The sequence below is a fragment of the Buteo buteo genome, chromosome 10 (assembly GCF_964188355.1).
Source record: "Buteo buteo chromosome 10, bButBut1.hap1.1, whole genome shotgun sequence".
NCBI classification, from domain to species: Eukaryota; Metazoa; Chordata; class Aves; order Accipitriformes; family Accipitridae; genus Buteo; species Buteo buteo.
Window position 1 is genome coordinate 38479554 of NC_134180.1, and position 16354 is coordinate 38495907.

At 41.0% G+C, this 16354-nt stretch overlaps 1 protein-coding gene across 4 annotated transcripts in view; it reads right to left on the reverse strand.

Moving 5' to 3' along the window:
- Positions 1-1131: 1131 nt before the first annotated feature.
- The window catches only part of GLIS1 (GLIS family zinc finger 1), a 205837-nt gene continuing 190614 nt past the window's right edge, over positions 1132-16354 (reverse strand). For all 4 annotated transcript variants that reach the window (XM_075037621.1, XM_075037619.1, XM_075037620.1 and 1 more), the window contains exons 8-10: positions 12615-12799; positions 5539-5706; positions 1132-1833 (exon numbers count right to left, since the gene is read on the reverse strand). In XM_075037621.1, coding sequence (XP_074893722.1) covers positions 1697-1833; positions 5539-5706; positions 12615-12799 — 490 coding nt within the window. In that variant the 3' untranslated portion in view covers positions 1132-1696. The remainder of the gene's footprint in view (positions 1834-5538; positions 5707-12614; positions 12800-16354) is intronic.

The following is a 16354-nucleotide window of genomic DNA, read 5'->3' on the forward strand; positions in this document are numbered from 1 at the left end:
TGCTGCTGCAGACATGGTGGTGTGGGAACTGGCCTCTGGGAATGGCTTGTTATTGGTGTGGGCGTGGTGTCCTTTTGCAGACTTCACTCTGGGACCTGCTGTAAAAATGCCCTTCAGCCTTTTCACAAGAGCTCTGCCCTGTGGCCAAGCTCAAGCGCTTTGGCATCGGGCACAGGAGGCACAGCCAGTCACAGCTGGACACTGCCAAGGGCAGCTAGGACTTTTATTGTCATGTGAGGTTACACCCACACTTGCAGGACATCAGATTCTGCATGCAGCAGCATTTCCTGAGGTTGGGGTTTGTGTATTAGACAGAAAAAAGCTTTTTAGATAACCATACATTGCTCCTAGGGTGCCTTATTAAACCCAACTATGCGAATGAGAACAATTTTCTTCTTTTTTTTTTGTTATGTTTTCCTTATTTTTCTCCCAAACCAGCATGGGACATTTTCAGGAGCTCATGTCTAACATGCCTCCATTGGCACACATTGGGAGTGCCTGTCCCCTTGCAGGACATCTGTCTCTCCCAGGAATCAGCAGTGGGAAATGCAGCCCAGTGGGGTCAGGGCCACAGTGACAGGGAACCAAGCTACTGCAGGTGACTTCTGTTCCTCTGGAAGACACTGATTACAAGTGCTCTGGATGGAGGAAAGCCCTCCGAAGTTGTCCTGCTCTTCTCCACAGTGTGTGCCTGAAGTGGAAAGTTCAGAGTGGCTGCTGGGTCTTGTGAATGGAGAAATCAGGCAACCTGCCCCACGCTCTGTGTTTGTGCAGCCTTAATGTTCCTCTGATCTCACATGGGATGCGGCCGTACATTTACTTGTGGAGGCAAAAAGCCAACCACAGCTGCATTTAATTTTCCCCTACACTGCTGGGACAGCTGCGTGTGCTGATGTACCCACCATGGCAGGGGCAGCAGGAAGGCTGGGAGATGGGGCAGGGCCGGTGGGCACCCACCGCCCTGAAGCCAGTCCAAGGTGCCGCCCTGTGCTGCAAGGCTTCTGGTCCTTTCACTGAGAGTCTGCAGGCCCCTTGGTTTTCTTCACGTATGCTTGGACTGCTTTAATTTCACAGTTACTGAAATGTCACTGCTTTGTTTAAATCTCTCTCAGGCATTTTAAGAATCTAATATTAGGATTTATCAGGCAGACCGATGATGTTAAGAAATGACAGTACACTTGTTTTCAGTTTTTAATGCTTTCTTGTAAAACTGAAAATATAAAACCAGCCGAGCAAATGAAGATCTTTATATACATGAGGTCTGTGATTAAAAAAAAATCCTTTTAGTTAAAAAAAAAAAAAAAAAAAAGAAGAATTGACCAATGAGTTAAATGAAAACTGATTAAAGGGAACATTCTCAAATTGGAACATACTTTCCAGGAAAAAAACCCAACCCTTCTTTACAAGTTTATTATATAACTTACATTTACACTTTACTGAAAGAACTTACAAAACAAGCTGCTTGAAATGCTCCTCATTCCCTTAAAGCATGAATTTCAAAGTGCCACAGCAAAGGAACAGGTTCCAATATTATCTTATACAGACTATTCATGTATAAAATTGTTTGGTAAATGTGAGGTGTTTATTTAAATGAGCACATATAGGGATACAGACTAAATAAAAGTACTTGAACAACACCTTTGTTATTACATATACAGTTATAGGTATAATAAAGGAAACAAGGTCAGCACTGCTCTTAGGTATCTGTATAGATGGAAGGAATGTGATTCAAGCAGTGATCAAAGGCGCCATTTTGGAAGAATCCATTTTCATCAGTTCCATTGGAGACCATGTCTTCAGATACACACTGTGCTTCAGAGAGTGCATCATAGCCTGAAAACATGACAAGTTGTATGGACATGATTTAGTACCACGTACATATAAGGAAGGAAGTGTAGTTTGAGGCCTGGGATTATACAGTACAGCACAGTGTTAATGAAAAGACAATAGGGTTTACCATCAAAGCCTTACCCAGGAGATACATGAACTAACGTCTATGGGCATTTGTGTCATAGTAGATGAAGCTCCCATTCATTTCTGTGGAAAGCTACTCATTTGCAAGTGAAGTGCAAGTATCAGAGTATGACTCTCTTGGGACTTTACAGTCATTATCTGAATAGGATGTCAAAACAATGAGTGGGCAAGGATCCTAGTAAGTGTGCACTAAAAGTGATGTAGTCCTCTTGTTCTGTGTTTTTTTTTTTTCATTTTAATGGCACTTACGAAAAATGTTCCATGTGTCTCCCAGCTGCTCTTAAGATCCAGGAGAAATCTGGATCCTACATTTATTGGATCCCCACATGCTGCAGAAGTGAGGTCTGCGGAAGCATGTCTGGGTCAGGTCAGGCTCACAGGATGCGTGGAAGGAGCTGCGCACCATGTTGTCCTCAGCCCACCAAAGCCCACCACACTCCTGGCTCCTCACCTGGCTGAGCTGGCTGGTGCTTGCCAGGCTACCAGAAAGCCACTATGGTGGGGAAGGATTTCTCTGTCCTTCTCCTTTTAGAATGCAAAACTTCCACAGATGTTACAAGCCTCCCTGAGCTGTGCATCCCTGTGGAATGGAACAGGTTTGCCTGCTACCAGGTGCTATGGCAGCTGGAGTGCCAGGGAGTCTGAAACAAAGGGTTTATTGTCTACCCCAAAGGACATGAAAATTTCCTATTATGACCGACTATAACTTGCTTTTGCAACCAGCCGGCCAGTCAAGGTTTATATGCACATACTCATTTTACTGCAGGTCAGCTCTTTCCTTACTTCAGCCCTACTGTGTTCACCCCTTGTCCTCCCTGCCCTCTTCCTTTCTGCATCTGTCCCTGTGCCTGCGCTTCTCCTCACACCACCCAGACCCTCCTATCTGCCCCATGGCCCGGCTGTCTGCCTGGGCGCTGGGCAATCTCCTAAGCCCTCTCCTTCAACAGTTTTTCAGCGCACCCCACTACCCCCTCCCCAAACCACTGCATGAAACATTGACCCCTTATGTTCATCCTTTAACATACGTATTCTGTTTTACCCTGCACCACCTGATTTGGGTTGGGTCTTTAGAAAAGTGTCTGTGTGAGCTTCAGCGCAAGGTTCTGAACCCTGCACCCAGCCCACAGAGCCCACCTACCACAATTTTAATAATCAGCAGCAGCATTAAGTCAGCTGAGGGCAACACATGGAACAAGATTCTTCTATTTAAGAACATGCTGGTGAACTAAGTGCCTGATGTAGAAAATAAATCTCTTACAAATCACATTTGTGTGAACTGCAAGTCAATGAATGGATGGCTGACCCTCGTGGGTAAAGCACTGGGACCTGGCTCCATTCTCTGCTTGATGGAGGAGCTCTCTGGAGCCACTGGGAAACAACCGTTTTTCTGTGCCTCAGTTCCCCATGTGGAAAATGAGGCTCCTTCTTCTCTTTAGCCCTTCTCTCATCTCTTCCACCTGCCTAACTCTGCAGGCAAATGTGTCTAGATATGGCTGAATCAAAAGCTGCACCGGGCTTAACTGAGGCCTCTAGGCTGTGTGGCACTGCACCACCAGCAGTAACGACAGATCCTGTAGTCTTACACAGCCAGTCCTGGTTTCAGAAAGAACTGTCGGCTCAGTCCTTAGAACTTAATTATAGGTATTTTACTATTAGGTATGTTTTTACTGTTTGAGACCAAATTCTCTACTTATTTACATTTCTGCATTTTCCTATGACGTATTAATTTACTGTTAGTTTACAGGTCAAATTCTGCTGTCTGCAGAAATCTGGCATGCAGCGTATGTGCAAAGTCTCTGGAAGACGAACTTGGCCTGTTTATCTGCCCTGTGCTGCGTCAGTCCAAGCGGAGTGACCAGTATTTTGATAAGTTTTGCAAGTGTTTATGTTATGCTAATTTCTATTTGATGAGCCTGTATACAGGGTGGATACACAACCACAGATGGACAAAACCCAAGATAAGCATACACCCCAGAAATCATTATTAGATTCCAGATAGAGTAAACTATCCAAAGTCCTGAACAGAAAATAAAAATTTATTGACTGTTAATGTGATTCATGGAACAGCTGTTTGCCAGTCACATTTGGCATTCCTGTGAGATGAGATCTCATTTAATATTAATGGTGCTATAAAAGCCTGAAAAAAATTAATGCATAGCCTTGATGAATCTTGCAAACCTGAATGGTTCTATTTTACACACAAAAAGATGAGATAAGATTTATATATTTCATATATATTTATGTTTCAGCCTTTTAAGTATTTGCATACCTCATAACCACTCTAAAAACAAAAATATTACACAGAAACATTTCATAATAGTTTAGCCCCAGACAGAAAAATCAACTGTTGTTGAAGTTGGTGTCTTGCCATAGTATTATTCTTTGCTCCTACAATTTCATTTGGAAAGTTTATTTAGTCTGTTCTTTAAATATTGCAGGCTGTCAATCTAAACTTGAAATTTGATGTTAACATGAAAAAACTATGTTTTAGTAACATCAAACTTATGAATAACACAAAAGAATTCAAAGCTTAAGTTGAAACTTCATCTTAAACTTTTCCCTTGTGTTCGTTACTGATGCATACACTTTCTAGTATGGAACACCAGACAAATGCATGCATGCTCTCTCTGAACAGAGTCTCCTTTAATACAAAACAAACAGGAAAGTCAACTCTAATTTTGTGGTCTGACTCAGGCCCCATTTCAAAAAGCATTTAAACATATGTTTCCAGTATCGTCCTTAACTGAGATGCTCTCCTGAATTCAGACATGAAGAAAAATTTCTTGAAGATACGTAAGTAAATGTTGCAGTAAATGGTAGTGTTTCATGGCTCTGACAATACTCACATTTTGTTTGATTTCAGTAATTCTGCCAATTCTTAATTGTGGTTTTAAAAGTAGAAAAAAATGCTTTATAAAAATGAATACTTAAATATTGAAGTATTACAGCAATTAGCTATAATAACTTGTTGCAAATTTTACATTATGCAAATATGTAGCTAAACAGGAAAATACAATTGCCATGAATGTGCAACAGCACAAACACAAAGGAGCTCCTGAACAAAAAGAAACTACTTAATATTTTTAGGTGAATTTATCCAAGCAGTGCCTTTCCATTTTGTAAACATCAGTATTGCAAAACAAAGCCATCCTTTTATTCTTACATGGACAGGAAGTCCCTGCTGCTGCTGTTTTCTTCAGAGTTGTGTTAACTATCTTCTTTACTTTGATCTGATTATAAAAGCCTGCCTGAGAAGATGTACAATGCATAGCCCACACAATAATATGTGGGAAGTGTCTTGTTTGTCAGCTCTCCTGAAGGTGTGTGTTGCCTATGACATCTCCAGCAGAACAAAAGGAGAATTTGTCCATCAGTCAAATACAGGAGCGTTAAAGAAAACAAATTTGCTTTCCTTCTGGGATTTTTATAGATGCACATGAATTTCAGTGACTGAGTTTTTTATGCAAACATATTTTTGTAATAACATTTACTATAAAATGTGTTCTTTTTCCCCTCCTGCTAAAAATATCATATGGGTAATTCTTTATAGGTGGAATAAATTACCTGTTGAAGCTAAAGGTGCATTGAGTATGTGATAGCCATTCTGTCTCAGAGGATTAAAGCAATGGGATTCCCCTGTGAGCACATCACTGGTGACAGACTGGTCCATTGTTCTGTAGCAGTCTCCATAATGGAAACAGTTTTGTATTGAGTGAAAGCTGCCTTGGTAACCTGAAAACAGATATTGCACACACATTTTAACACTACTGCAATGGTATTAGCTCCATTTCTGTCACAGTATTTCATTACTATTGTGGGGGTTTTCAGTTCCTCAGTTTTAACTATGGAAAAATGATCATGCTATTCTATAAGGCGTAATAATATAAAAGCTACATCAGACTCGGTCCCACAAGGTGCTGTGGACTGTAATCGCCATCAAGCAAAAATCTCAAGGATGTGCTTCATTTCAAGCAATAGATCAGCTGAACGCAGTCAATAGCCCACTTGTGTTCAAAGCTAAGTAGTAAGTACTCCACTGGATCAGGTCCAGGATGCTCAGCTCCTAATGGAATGTGTCTATAATGAATTGCTTTTAATTTAAATACAATAATGCAATATGTAAATGAATAGCACAGCTTTGTTTTCAGTTGAGTAAAGTCTTTTCCCATCCAGCGTGCATTATGCACTGCTGGAGACTGCGCTATCTATTCGAAATACCTTTAAGAGTATCTTAAACCTCTCCTTTCTTAGACTGCTCTTACTTCAAATGAAACCCCTTTCACTGAACACAGGGGGCCACAGTCTGCAAGTAAAATCAACTAGAGGTGCAGGACTGACTCCAGACAGATGTCAGGTGAAGACTTTGAGTTCAGCTAGAGGCTCTTCTTGCTTATGAAAAGTGCCAAGATAAATCTGTATGGTCTCTGGCTGCCTCAGTCATTCTGCTTTTGGGGCATGTTTGACTGTTGTCCCCCACATACCCTACATTTCTTATGTCCTGCTTTTTTTTAAAGTATCCTATTACCAGTGGACCAGCAGTTTGGTTTTTGCCAGCAGAAGCTGTGAATGATTTGTACGCAACAAAAGAAGTAATTTAACAGTAAAGGACAAATGAATTGCTGAGGAAGGAATTTTATAACTTACAAGTTTGTGCCAACACCCTAAAAGAAAATGTTATTTGCTCCCATAAGGATGACCTCAAAGCACGCCACTATATTTATATCAACCATGGCCTGATTTAATTCTCTTCCTTCCTCCTGCCTCAATAACCTCTTCCTGATTCCACGTCCATCGCACATTAACTGCACATTCATATTAACTATCCTTTTTCCTACCTTCTCTGAAAGTCCCTTCTGAAATGATGCTCCTTCCCTTATATGCGACTGAAGTCAACCAAGTCAGGCTTCAAGTTTAGTAGAATGTGCCATCAGGATTTTCCTCTAATTGCCAGAAAAAATATGGAACTGTTGTCTTTCTTCCCTCAGACTGAAACATTTCCTAAGGAACTACTGTAAAAGCTCCAGGTAGTTCGGTCAAACACAGACACAACCAGATCTTCAGCTGATAGAAGTCAGCACAGCTCCACTCACCAGTGGAAGGCAACTTGCTAGGCCAGTTGTGCAGCTATTCAGTCTGTTTGTTTGGAAATGAAATACCTGTGCTTATCACCAGAGCGCCTGGGTGCTGTATAGGGTGGAATTTGTGCCTTACAAATCATGCAGTATATAAGCTTTTTCCTGTTAAGAAAGATCTGTCTTTTTCTACATTTTCCCTTTACTACCAAAGTTTGACCAAGTAGATGGTATCAGGCAAAGCTCAGGGTCTGTCTGTTCATTCTGGTCATGTTTTCTAAGGTGGTAATAAGTAAGGCTAAGTGAGGCAATTCTTAAGTAGAAATGCAATGAACTCATCGAGTGGTGAAAGATTTGGTCTGCAGTTTCACAGTTTAATATGTGTTTTGGCAGAATCTGCAAGGATTAGATGATTCATTTCTTGAGAACCTATGATCCTCCACCACAAAATACCTAAATTGTTGATATCCACGATTGGTGAAGCACTTACTAATGGATGACTATATTAGATAAAGACACTATGCACACTGTACCAAAGCTGTTCATATTTGCTGCTATGTAGAAGAAGGCCCAGAAATTTGGAAAGTTGAGTATTAAATGATGCATGTCCTTCCTGGAAATAAATAGACAGCCACCTCTATTTACTGCATGGAGAGTCTGGCTCAAAAAACCAAAGAGCTCTTATGAGAGGTAGCAAAGCCACCTTTTGATGTGGTTTTAGGTACAGTGTTTTATTGATTGGCTTTTGATAATTATCCTGACTTTTCTGTTTACAAAACATGAACTCCCTGCTGTAAGCCTTCTAAAAATATATCCTTTTGAGATGAGCAGTGAAAAAAAATGAGACACTTGGCTTCAGATGAGCCAACTGGATTGCAGAGAGCACTTATATACGTTGCTAGAGAAAAAAAATGAACCTTTTCCAGAATGTCTGCTATACACATCACTTCTAGGGAAGGCATGACGTGTATTTTCTCTGTCTCTGTAATTGCTGCCCTTTCGTCATGCTCCCAGGCTTGCCTTTGTTAAATCAATTAAATATCTTTATGATCTACAGGGCTGGCACAGTGGCTTAGAAAATCAGAGAACAGCCAAGCATGACAGAACTGGATTGAAACTAGTTGGATCCAGGGTTTTCTCAAGACCTATGGGTAAAGGTTTCTTTTGAAGTGTTTTAAGTTACACTGTCTAGCTGCTCAGGAAAAAATACCTGTAGCAGAGAACTGTCTCAGAATCAGAAGTCTGGAAAAGAACTGCCATAAGCAATCAGATTCTCCTTTGGACTGCAGTATCTATCCCTCAGCATCACTGTGTGATAATCGGAAAAGGCAGTGCAAAAAGTCTTACAGGAACTATCCAATGAAGAGACACGATGTAAGAAAATACCAGTGTTATTGCACTGTTGTATTCACTGGGACAAAATTTGTGCTAAATGCTTCCCAGAGAAAATACAGAGAAATACACCATTCCTGTTCCAATGCGCTTGCAGATGTGATAAATGCAGGTAGCAAACTAAAGAAAAAAGACAGAGTGAGGAAGGGAAAGGTTGCAGCAGGAACACTGGTCAGGTAAAACAAACCATGACGTGAAAACTGGGACTTCTAACCCTTCTGACCTGAGCAGTAGAATGAAAACTTACTTCCTTTTTCATTAGCTTCATAGAAATGATGAGACAGTGAGACCCTGCAAGAAAGGGATAGAGGCTTTATGGAAGGCATTCTGTGCATGTGGAAAAAGGCACAGGGATGGCTATGGGAGGAGGCAGGTAGAGGCTTCCTTCAGGATTAAAGGTGAAGGAGAAAGACAGAGACTCCCGACAGCTTTTGCAATTGCAAAAGGTGAGAAAGAGGTAGAGGCTCAAGACAGCTCTTGCACAGACAAGAGCACTGAGAAGATGACTGAGTTAGTGCCTGGCTTATCCCTTATGCAGGGATCTTAGACCAGACAGTTCACTGCCTGGTTGGAAAGCTGTCAGCAGGCATTTTTATTTCTCTTCTGTGTGCTTACGTGACTCATCTTCCGAATAACCTCTTACATGACTGCATGGAGGTTTCATGGGGAGTGTCAGTGGCAGCTGTTTATTCAGGAGGACTTTGGCCTTACATCTGAAACACTAAAGAACTGCAGCTGCAGCTGGTGAACCTGATCTGCAGTTCCGCTACTAGGATGCACAGGAATTTGGTGAGGTTCCCTGCACTTAAACTGGGCATGAAACAACACTTGGGTAGGAAGAATTGGGCTTGCAGTATTAAAAGCTGTATTTCAAAATGTAGCCAGCTGAATGTTAATCTCGGAAAGTGGAAATGAGTCTTGGAGTGACTGCACAGCTCCAGGTTGAAGAACTGCAGCATCAGTGAGTTGCTATGTCAGTAAGATTTTTTCCATGACTTTTTATATACTTTCTATACTCCCACCCGCTGCTTCAGAGGCACAATTGGAGAGTTTCTTGTGGTACCAGGTAGGCTGGCTCTTGCTGATGGCCTTCAGTAGCCTGGCATGGCTCAAGAGGCCAGTCAGTCTGTTCCAGAGGATCTGAGCCTCATGCATCTTTTATACTATTAAAAAGGGAAAACTGCCAGCTTGTTTAAATGCAAAGTGTTCCCGAAAACCAAAGTAATTAGACAAGAGATGGAAAGGCCACGTGAGTTAAAGCAACCACAAGGACTTTTGTAACAACGGGTGCTCTTGCCAGATAAGGTTTCATTCATTTTACACAACCACAGGAAATGAAACTTGTTGCTTGCAGGCAATACAATGTTTGATTTGCATATGCAATACAAGTCAGAGCTTTACTGCATTTACACATTTTTAAAATGTGCAGCGTGAAACAAAGGTGCTTTTGGTTCATGCCATTTATTTATGGTTCCTTTAGATTTTTTGAAATGCTTTACACAGAAAGTATTAGAAATTAAGATATAATTAAAATCCTGTAACCAGTGGTTCAATTAACAGCCACATATGGTTGATTAGAGTAAACTAAACATGCAGCATTTTTTACAAGTTCTTAAAAAAAGACTCCCTTCAGTGGTTAAAATATGGAGTAAGCAAGAAGGCTTGTCTGGTGCAAACATCCCTGCTTCTAGGAGAGCAAAAGTGTAGTACCAATTTGGCAACAAGTGTTTCACCAATATTTTTTTTTCCACATGGATTTCAGGTTTTCCTTCAGTTTTGATTTAAATCAAAAATTTTCTGAGGTTAATTTTCAAGTGAAGAATTTACTAAATGTCCTGTCAGTTTAAATGATCACTATTAAATGTTTTATGTACAGTAGATGTAGAAATATAACAGTTAATAAAGGAATAAACTGAGTTCCAAACATAACAGTTAAAATTTTGCTTTGAAATAATTTGTGACCGAAAAGCTGCAGTTAGCCACTTCACACACTGCTCTGGCTGCCTCTGTTTCTCTAAGGCATGGCCTAGAAAACTTCAAGCAGCTTTAAAATGAATGATGTAATGAGCAAATAATTGGAATATGCCTATTAAATGCCATCTTGTTATGTCATGTCATTTACATGTATGTGCAAATAAATCTCAGCTTTGCAAATTCCATAAAATCTGTGACAAGAAATCATGTCAGGTATAAATAACTACAGGATTCCATTGCCTGCCAAATTCTTTCAGCATGTAATAATTTCCATGTGATCTTACTACAACTAGGTTTAAACATATAAATAATGTCAGCTTATTCTTTCATTATCAATATTTCTGCTACCAGCTTGACGAAGCTTGCTGTCTTCTAAAAATTTCAGATGCACAATGTTTATATGCTTCTATACAGATGCCTAGTTCTACAGGTAGACTTACATAGTGCTCCTTTTTTCGGCAAAAATTCAAAACTCCCAAATTACTACAGACTGCATTAGAAAAACGTGCTATTGATGAACTGAGGTGCAAAAAAGATGTAGAGCAAGTACAGCTAAGTACAGGTTACAGATCAATTGATTTCAAAGGCTGCTAATCAAAATTGATTTTTGAATGACCATTTCCATAATGAATTTATAATAATACTTCAACATTCGGCCAAAGTGGAAAATTATTGCTTTTTCAAAACCACACGACATAACACTTAGAAAGCAACAATTCATTCAAAAGGAAATGTGGTTTTCTTAAGGAATAAAGTCAATTTATTTAAGTGGTTCAAAACTTGTTCTGTCTATGCATTTGTTTCTGCCATAGTAATGAGCTGTTAAACTTTCCTCTTGTGGTTTGTAGTTATTTAGCTCATTATAGTAACATAATCATATATCATTATATGCTATCATAAATCTGCCACTTTTGCCTTACAGAGTTAATCTTTTTAAATTGAATAATCTGTTGAGCATCAGGTTGAGTTAGTTTTTCCTTCAGCACAAATCATTTAATATAATACGCTTTAACTTTTCAGACTAAGTCAGTCCAACCAAAGAGCAAAAATAGTCCTCAGAGAATGAAGGGCAGAGGGAACTGTTGGGATACTGAACTCCATTACAGCTGTGAATTGCTCACTGGGTTTGTGTTCAGCTCCTGTGTTTCAGACCTAGCCTTAGTATATATTGAGCGAAAGCAAACCTCCTATTTTGCCCACTGGTAAATTGATCACATGTGATACTTTGCCAGCCAAAAATGACCTTATACAAATGACAGTACAGCTGTGAAACGAGTTTCAAAAAGCTGGTTATCTGCCTGTATAAACTTATATGCTTGGTTATACTTGCAACCAGACAGATGTCCTGCACACTTCTTTATCATGAATATTTACCACACTTAAGTAGCATACCATCTGGATTATATAACATATTTCTTAAATATGCAAGCTCCTGTTACTGGAAGAATCTGTGATAATAATATCTCTTGCTAATTTATACCTCAAAAATTGCAGAAACATTAATTAGTTCCCGCAGCAGAACTCTGGAATAGGTAAATAAGCTCCCAATTAAAAAGGCTGAGTAATTCAGAACAAAAAATGTTTTAAATTAAGCAATGGGACAGCTGCTTAGTTGCTCCCACTCCTGTCCTCAAATCACACTGGCACTCTATAGTTGTACAGACTGCCTTCGCATATTATTATATAAAATAATACAGGTGCCAGTCTTCCAAATAATAAATAGGAAAATAATTTTTCTTTATCTAAACTCATGTCTAGCGCATCACTATCAGCGGACTGAGCAGGACACTGCCAAGGTGTGTGTGCTTCAGCCTGTGTATTTTGGGACTAGATGGCTCTTGCTTTGGTATGGTCACTCTCTCCAAGCTGACAGAATGCTGGATGACCAGTCAGATGAGGTGCACAGGTAGTAGCCAACTAGAGAAAAACCTGAATAAATGCAATAAATCTGCTATTCTGATAGCCTTCCCCATTATGATCACATATTACAGCATGAACTGGTCTGAAAATTTTGCTCTGTATGTATGTTAAGCCACTTTAAGAATTGGAGTTCCCATTGAAATGCTGGCAGTCCCTTCATAAGACAGTATTGGCTGAAAATGCAAAAACTGAAATAAATTCTTTAATTCTTTCTCCCTAACTACGAATTAGGAAAGTTAAAAAAAAACCAAAACAAACAAAAAAAATGGAGGGAAAAGTTACCTTGAGATCCCTGCTGTACAGACTGGTTTTGAAATTGAGCGTATGGTTTATTTGGTATTCCAGAAAATTGCTGCCCATTTGGTGACTGGCTGTGTGATGACGGAGAGCCGTGTTTCTGCAATAGGGAAGGTGGAACTAATGCTTTCAGGGGGCTGACAAGTGGAGAGATTATGTTGGGAGCAAGCCTAGAAAAAGAAAATACAGAAAAACTTTACATATCACATCACAATATGGGAAAATGAAATACTTGAAAGGCCCTATTTCCATAATGGCCAAACTATAGAAATGTTTATTTTGCAGGTAGAAATTATATTGTAAAAAAAAGAAAACAATGCAGTGCTCCTTTCAGGTACTCATTAAGAGGAAAGGAAGTTAGAAAAGGATTTCTGTTCCTTTACACTAACTTCCTGTACTAGCCATAATGGCAGGATCAAAATGACACCACTCCTCAGTAAGCAACTTAAACACAGCTCAGTTTTAATTTAAAATTTCGTGAGCTGAGATACATGTCCAGCAAACAGAAGTGGAAAATGTAGTTAGAGTAAATGCAAGTAAATTGTTTAAGTGCCTTCGTAGCTCTAACGGGGTAAAGCTTTACACCCAAGTTGCAGCCAAGATAAAGAAAAGCATTAGTTTCAGTTATTCCTCATGTAGCATTTTTTAGACTTAGAAATACAGCTTTAACTGCAACAGATGGTACCGTCCTTTCAAAGAAAAAGCCTGAGTAAGTGTTTGCTTGTGGTGGCACCGCTCAGTGTAAGACTGAGAAGTAGTTCTACCTGAGAGATGGAAAATACCCCCCAGATGTCTGGGACTCGGGCCAGCACAGGAGCGCTGGGGCAGCCCCGCTCGGGGAACAGACCCTGACCCAACACTCCCACAAGGAGGTGGAGCAGCTGAGGAAGAACCTGACCAACCCACTTCCATGAAGTCCCCGGGCATCCTCGGCCACCAGTGGAGCAGAGAGGCTTCAGTGCTTCCTCCCTGCCACAGCGCAACCGTCCCAGCAAGGGGTGGTACAGCAGCTGGCCCGGAAGGGATGAACCTTTTGCCAGAGACCTGTCTTTTGGCCATTTACAGCCAGAAAGATAACATGGTGCAGAAGATGGGACCAAAAACCTGGCCATTCACATACAAGCCTCTTTTAGAGCTGCATTAAACTAACTCTTGTAATGTGTGAATACGTAGACGCTGGATCTTTTACCCTTCTATGGTAGCTGTGACAAATGGCCTTTTGCTCCATAGCCCAGTGTTACACTGTCAAATGTGCGGGGTGGGTGGACTGTATGTTCACCATCTACACTCTGCTGCCTCTGGAGCTTTTGCTAAACATAAGAAGCAGCTCTCTGAGCAGCACTAGAACCTTCAGACACTAGAAAAGCCAGCTGTCTGTTTGAGAGCCGCCCTGCTGAAACTTCACAGCTACAAGTCCTGAGGTGTAGAAATAAAAATAGCCCTGCAGGTTATAATCCACGTGACCTAGCTGGAAAAAAAATATTGAGCACAAACCGTTGCAGGCGTACAAAGAATCAACTAAAAACCAAACTACATCTCTCACTAGTGTCTTCCTTCACCACTGCACAAGCTGTTCAAACACCATAAACCATGATTTGCAATAGCAGTTCCTCACTAGTTTACATGACTGCTTCTTGGAGCAGTTAGGATTAAATTCGGGGAGCGAGGCTATGCTTGACTTAGGGTGAAGCACTACATGGGAGCGTTCAAGAGGTAAATATAGATGAACTGTGAATTAATGGTGACAACAGCTTAATCACATTTGACATGAGAGGCGGAGGAACACTGCCAAAAGCTGTCACAGTGACACTCTATTAAAAGGGGCTTAAATAAATCAACCAGTCAAAGCCCATCCTATGCTGAAATAATTCCATCTCCCAAAGCAGGAAAATAAGGCATATAATACAAACCACAGAGACTCTTAATATCCCCAAACTAAACTGAAGAATTAAACCAGTATTGTTAAATGGGTGAAGGCAAGGATATTTTCAAGCCAAATATGTAAGAACTGGAAAATAAATTTTTTATGATTTGGATAATACCCTCCCAATAAGCGATGACCAGCAATATGTAAAAGGACTAAAGGACTAAAGTCGAACTTTAAGAGCCAACATGGAAAGAAAAAAAATCTGATCTGTTTTTTGTTTTAAGTGCATCCCAAGAGAGCTGGGACGGCCCTTGCCATACCCCAGGGTAAAGGCCTGGGGCTGCAGAGGTGCTAAAAAGGGACACGGGAAATGCAGAGGCTACCTGTGCCCTCTTCAGGTCAGAGACAGAAAACGCTCGCTGGAGTCAACTGCTGAAGAGCAGATGCTTGGGGAAAATAACGAGTTTATTTGCTAAGAAGCAGCTAAACGCTAAGGTCAGCTCCCATGTGGCTGTAGTTTTTCCTCAAAGGTCTCAGCAGAGAAATAGTTTAACACAAACGAGCTGTTGTGCAGCCCAGCTACAAGTTGTATCTTCTGCAAATGCTCTCAAATGCGTGTCTGTGGTGAGCTATTGCATGAAGATGGGGCCGACCTTATCTGCTGGGTCCTACAGAAAAGCCTTTGCTACAGTCTCTTCTGAGGCTGCAAGCGAGTGCCGGCAAAGCACAACCACAAATTACAAAATGGTCACCAGCCCCTTCAAACAGCACACATGGAGACATTGTCCTCGACATGCCAGAAATGCTATTAGAAGCCTGGAAATGCTTCTATCTGAAAGGAGATTAAAAAGATTGCAGTTGTTTTCATTGGAAAGATAATAGCTAAAAGAGATCATGATAGTGACATTTATATGGATAATGACCACACACACATTTAAAAGAGAAACAAAAGATGTACTAAAAACTCCAAGCCCTGGATGAGCCAGAAACCACTCTGAATGAGGGAGGAAAATACTTCTGGTGAGCGAGTACTCTGCAACTGCCTGTGTTAGGTTTCCGCTGCCTTCTCGTGAAATGTCTTGTCCTAGCTACTGCTGGGAAATGTAGCACCCCATAGAGGCCTGCCGGGCTGCTCTCTGTTGAGTGCTTTGTTAGGATGGTCCAGTAATCGCATTTTTAAATTCTATGCAAGTATGTTGCATGTCAAACAAAAATGGTACATTTAAGGTGTCCAGCTGTGGGAATACTGAAAATCCCAGCTTCCCTACTCAGTTTAACTGCTCCCAGAGGCTATTTAAATCTTAACCATGTGAGAAGAATTTAACAGTTTTTACTGTTATTTTTAAAGCAGTGCTTCTCCCCATTCATGCTCTTTTGCATTCCTGCTTTTCCTGTGTGTGAGCTCAATGGCTGTGACAGCGTTTGTGCCTCGAAGCCTTTGAAATGAGTGGTTAAGAGCAGGTGAGATTCCCCACGCGAGGCAGGAGGGGTGCGGAGGTGTGCGGGGCCCTGCTCCAGCTGGGTGAGCTGCCAGCTTGCTGCTCCCGCTCGGCACTGCTGCCACGGTGCTGGAGCTCAGCAAACATAGCTGTCTGCGGGCAGCCAGTATCCTAGGAACTTGCTGTAGCACAGGAACCTGAGCTGAAACCCTGAAAGCTCTGTGTAACACTTGCCCATTGCTACCTCCTCTGCATGAAGAGATTTTCATACTGTTGAGCAAGTCACCGTAAAAATCTACTGGGTTCTGCTCAGTCTCTCCCAAACAGGGAATTTAACATGTTTCCCATAAGTTAAGGCAGAGTTTTTAGCTAGGAAAGAGCTTTGCTCAGCAGAAAAGTCTGGCTATATTAGCACAAGT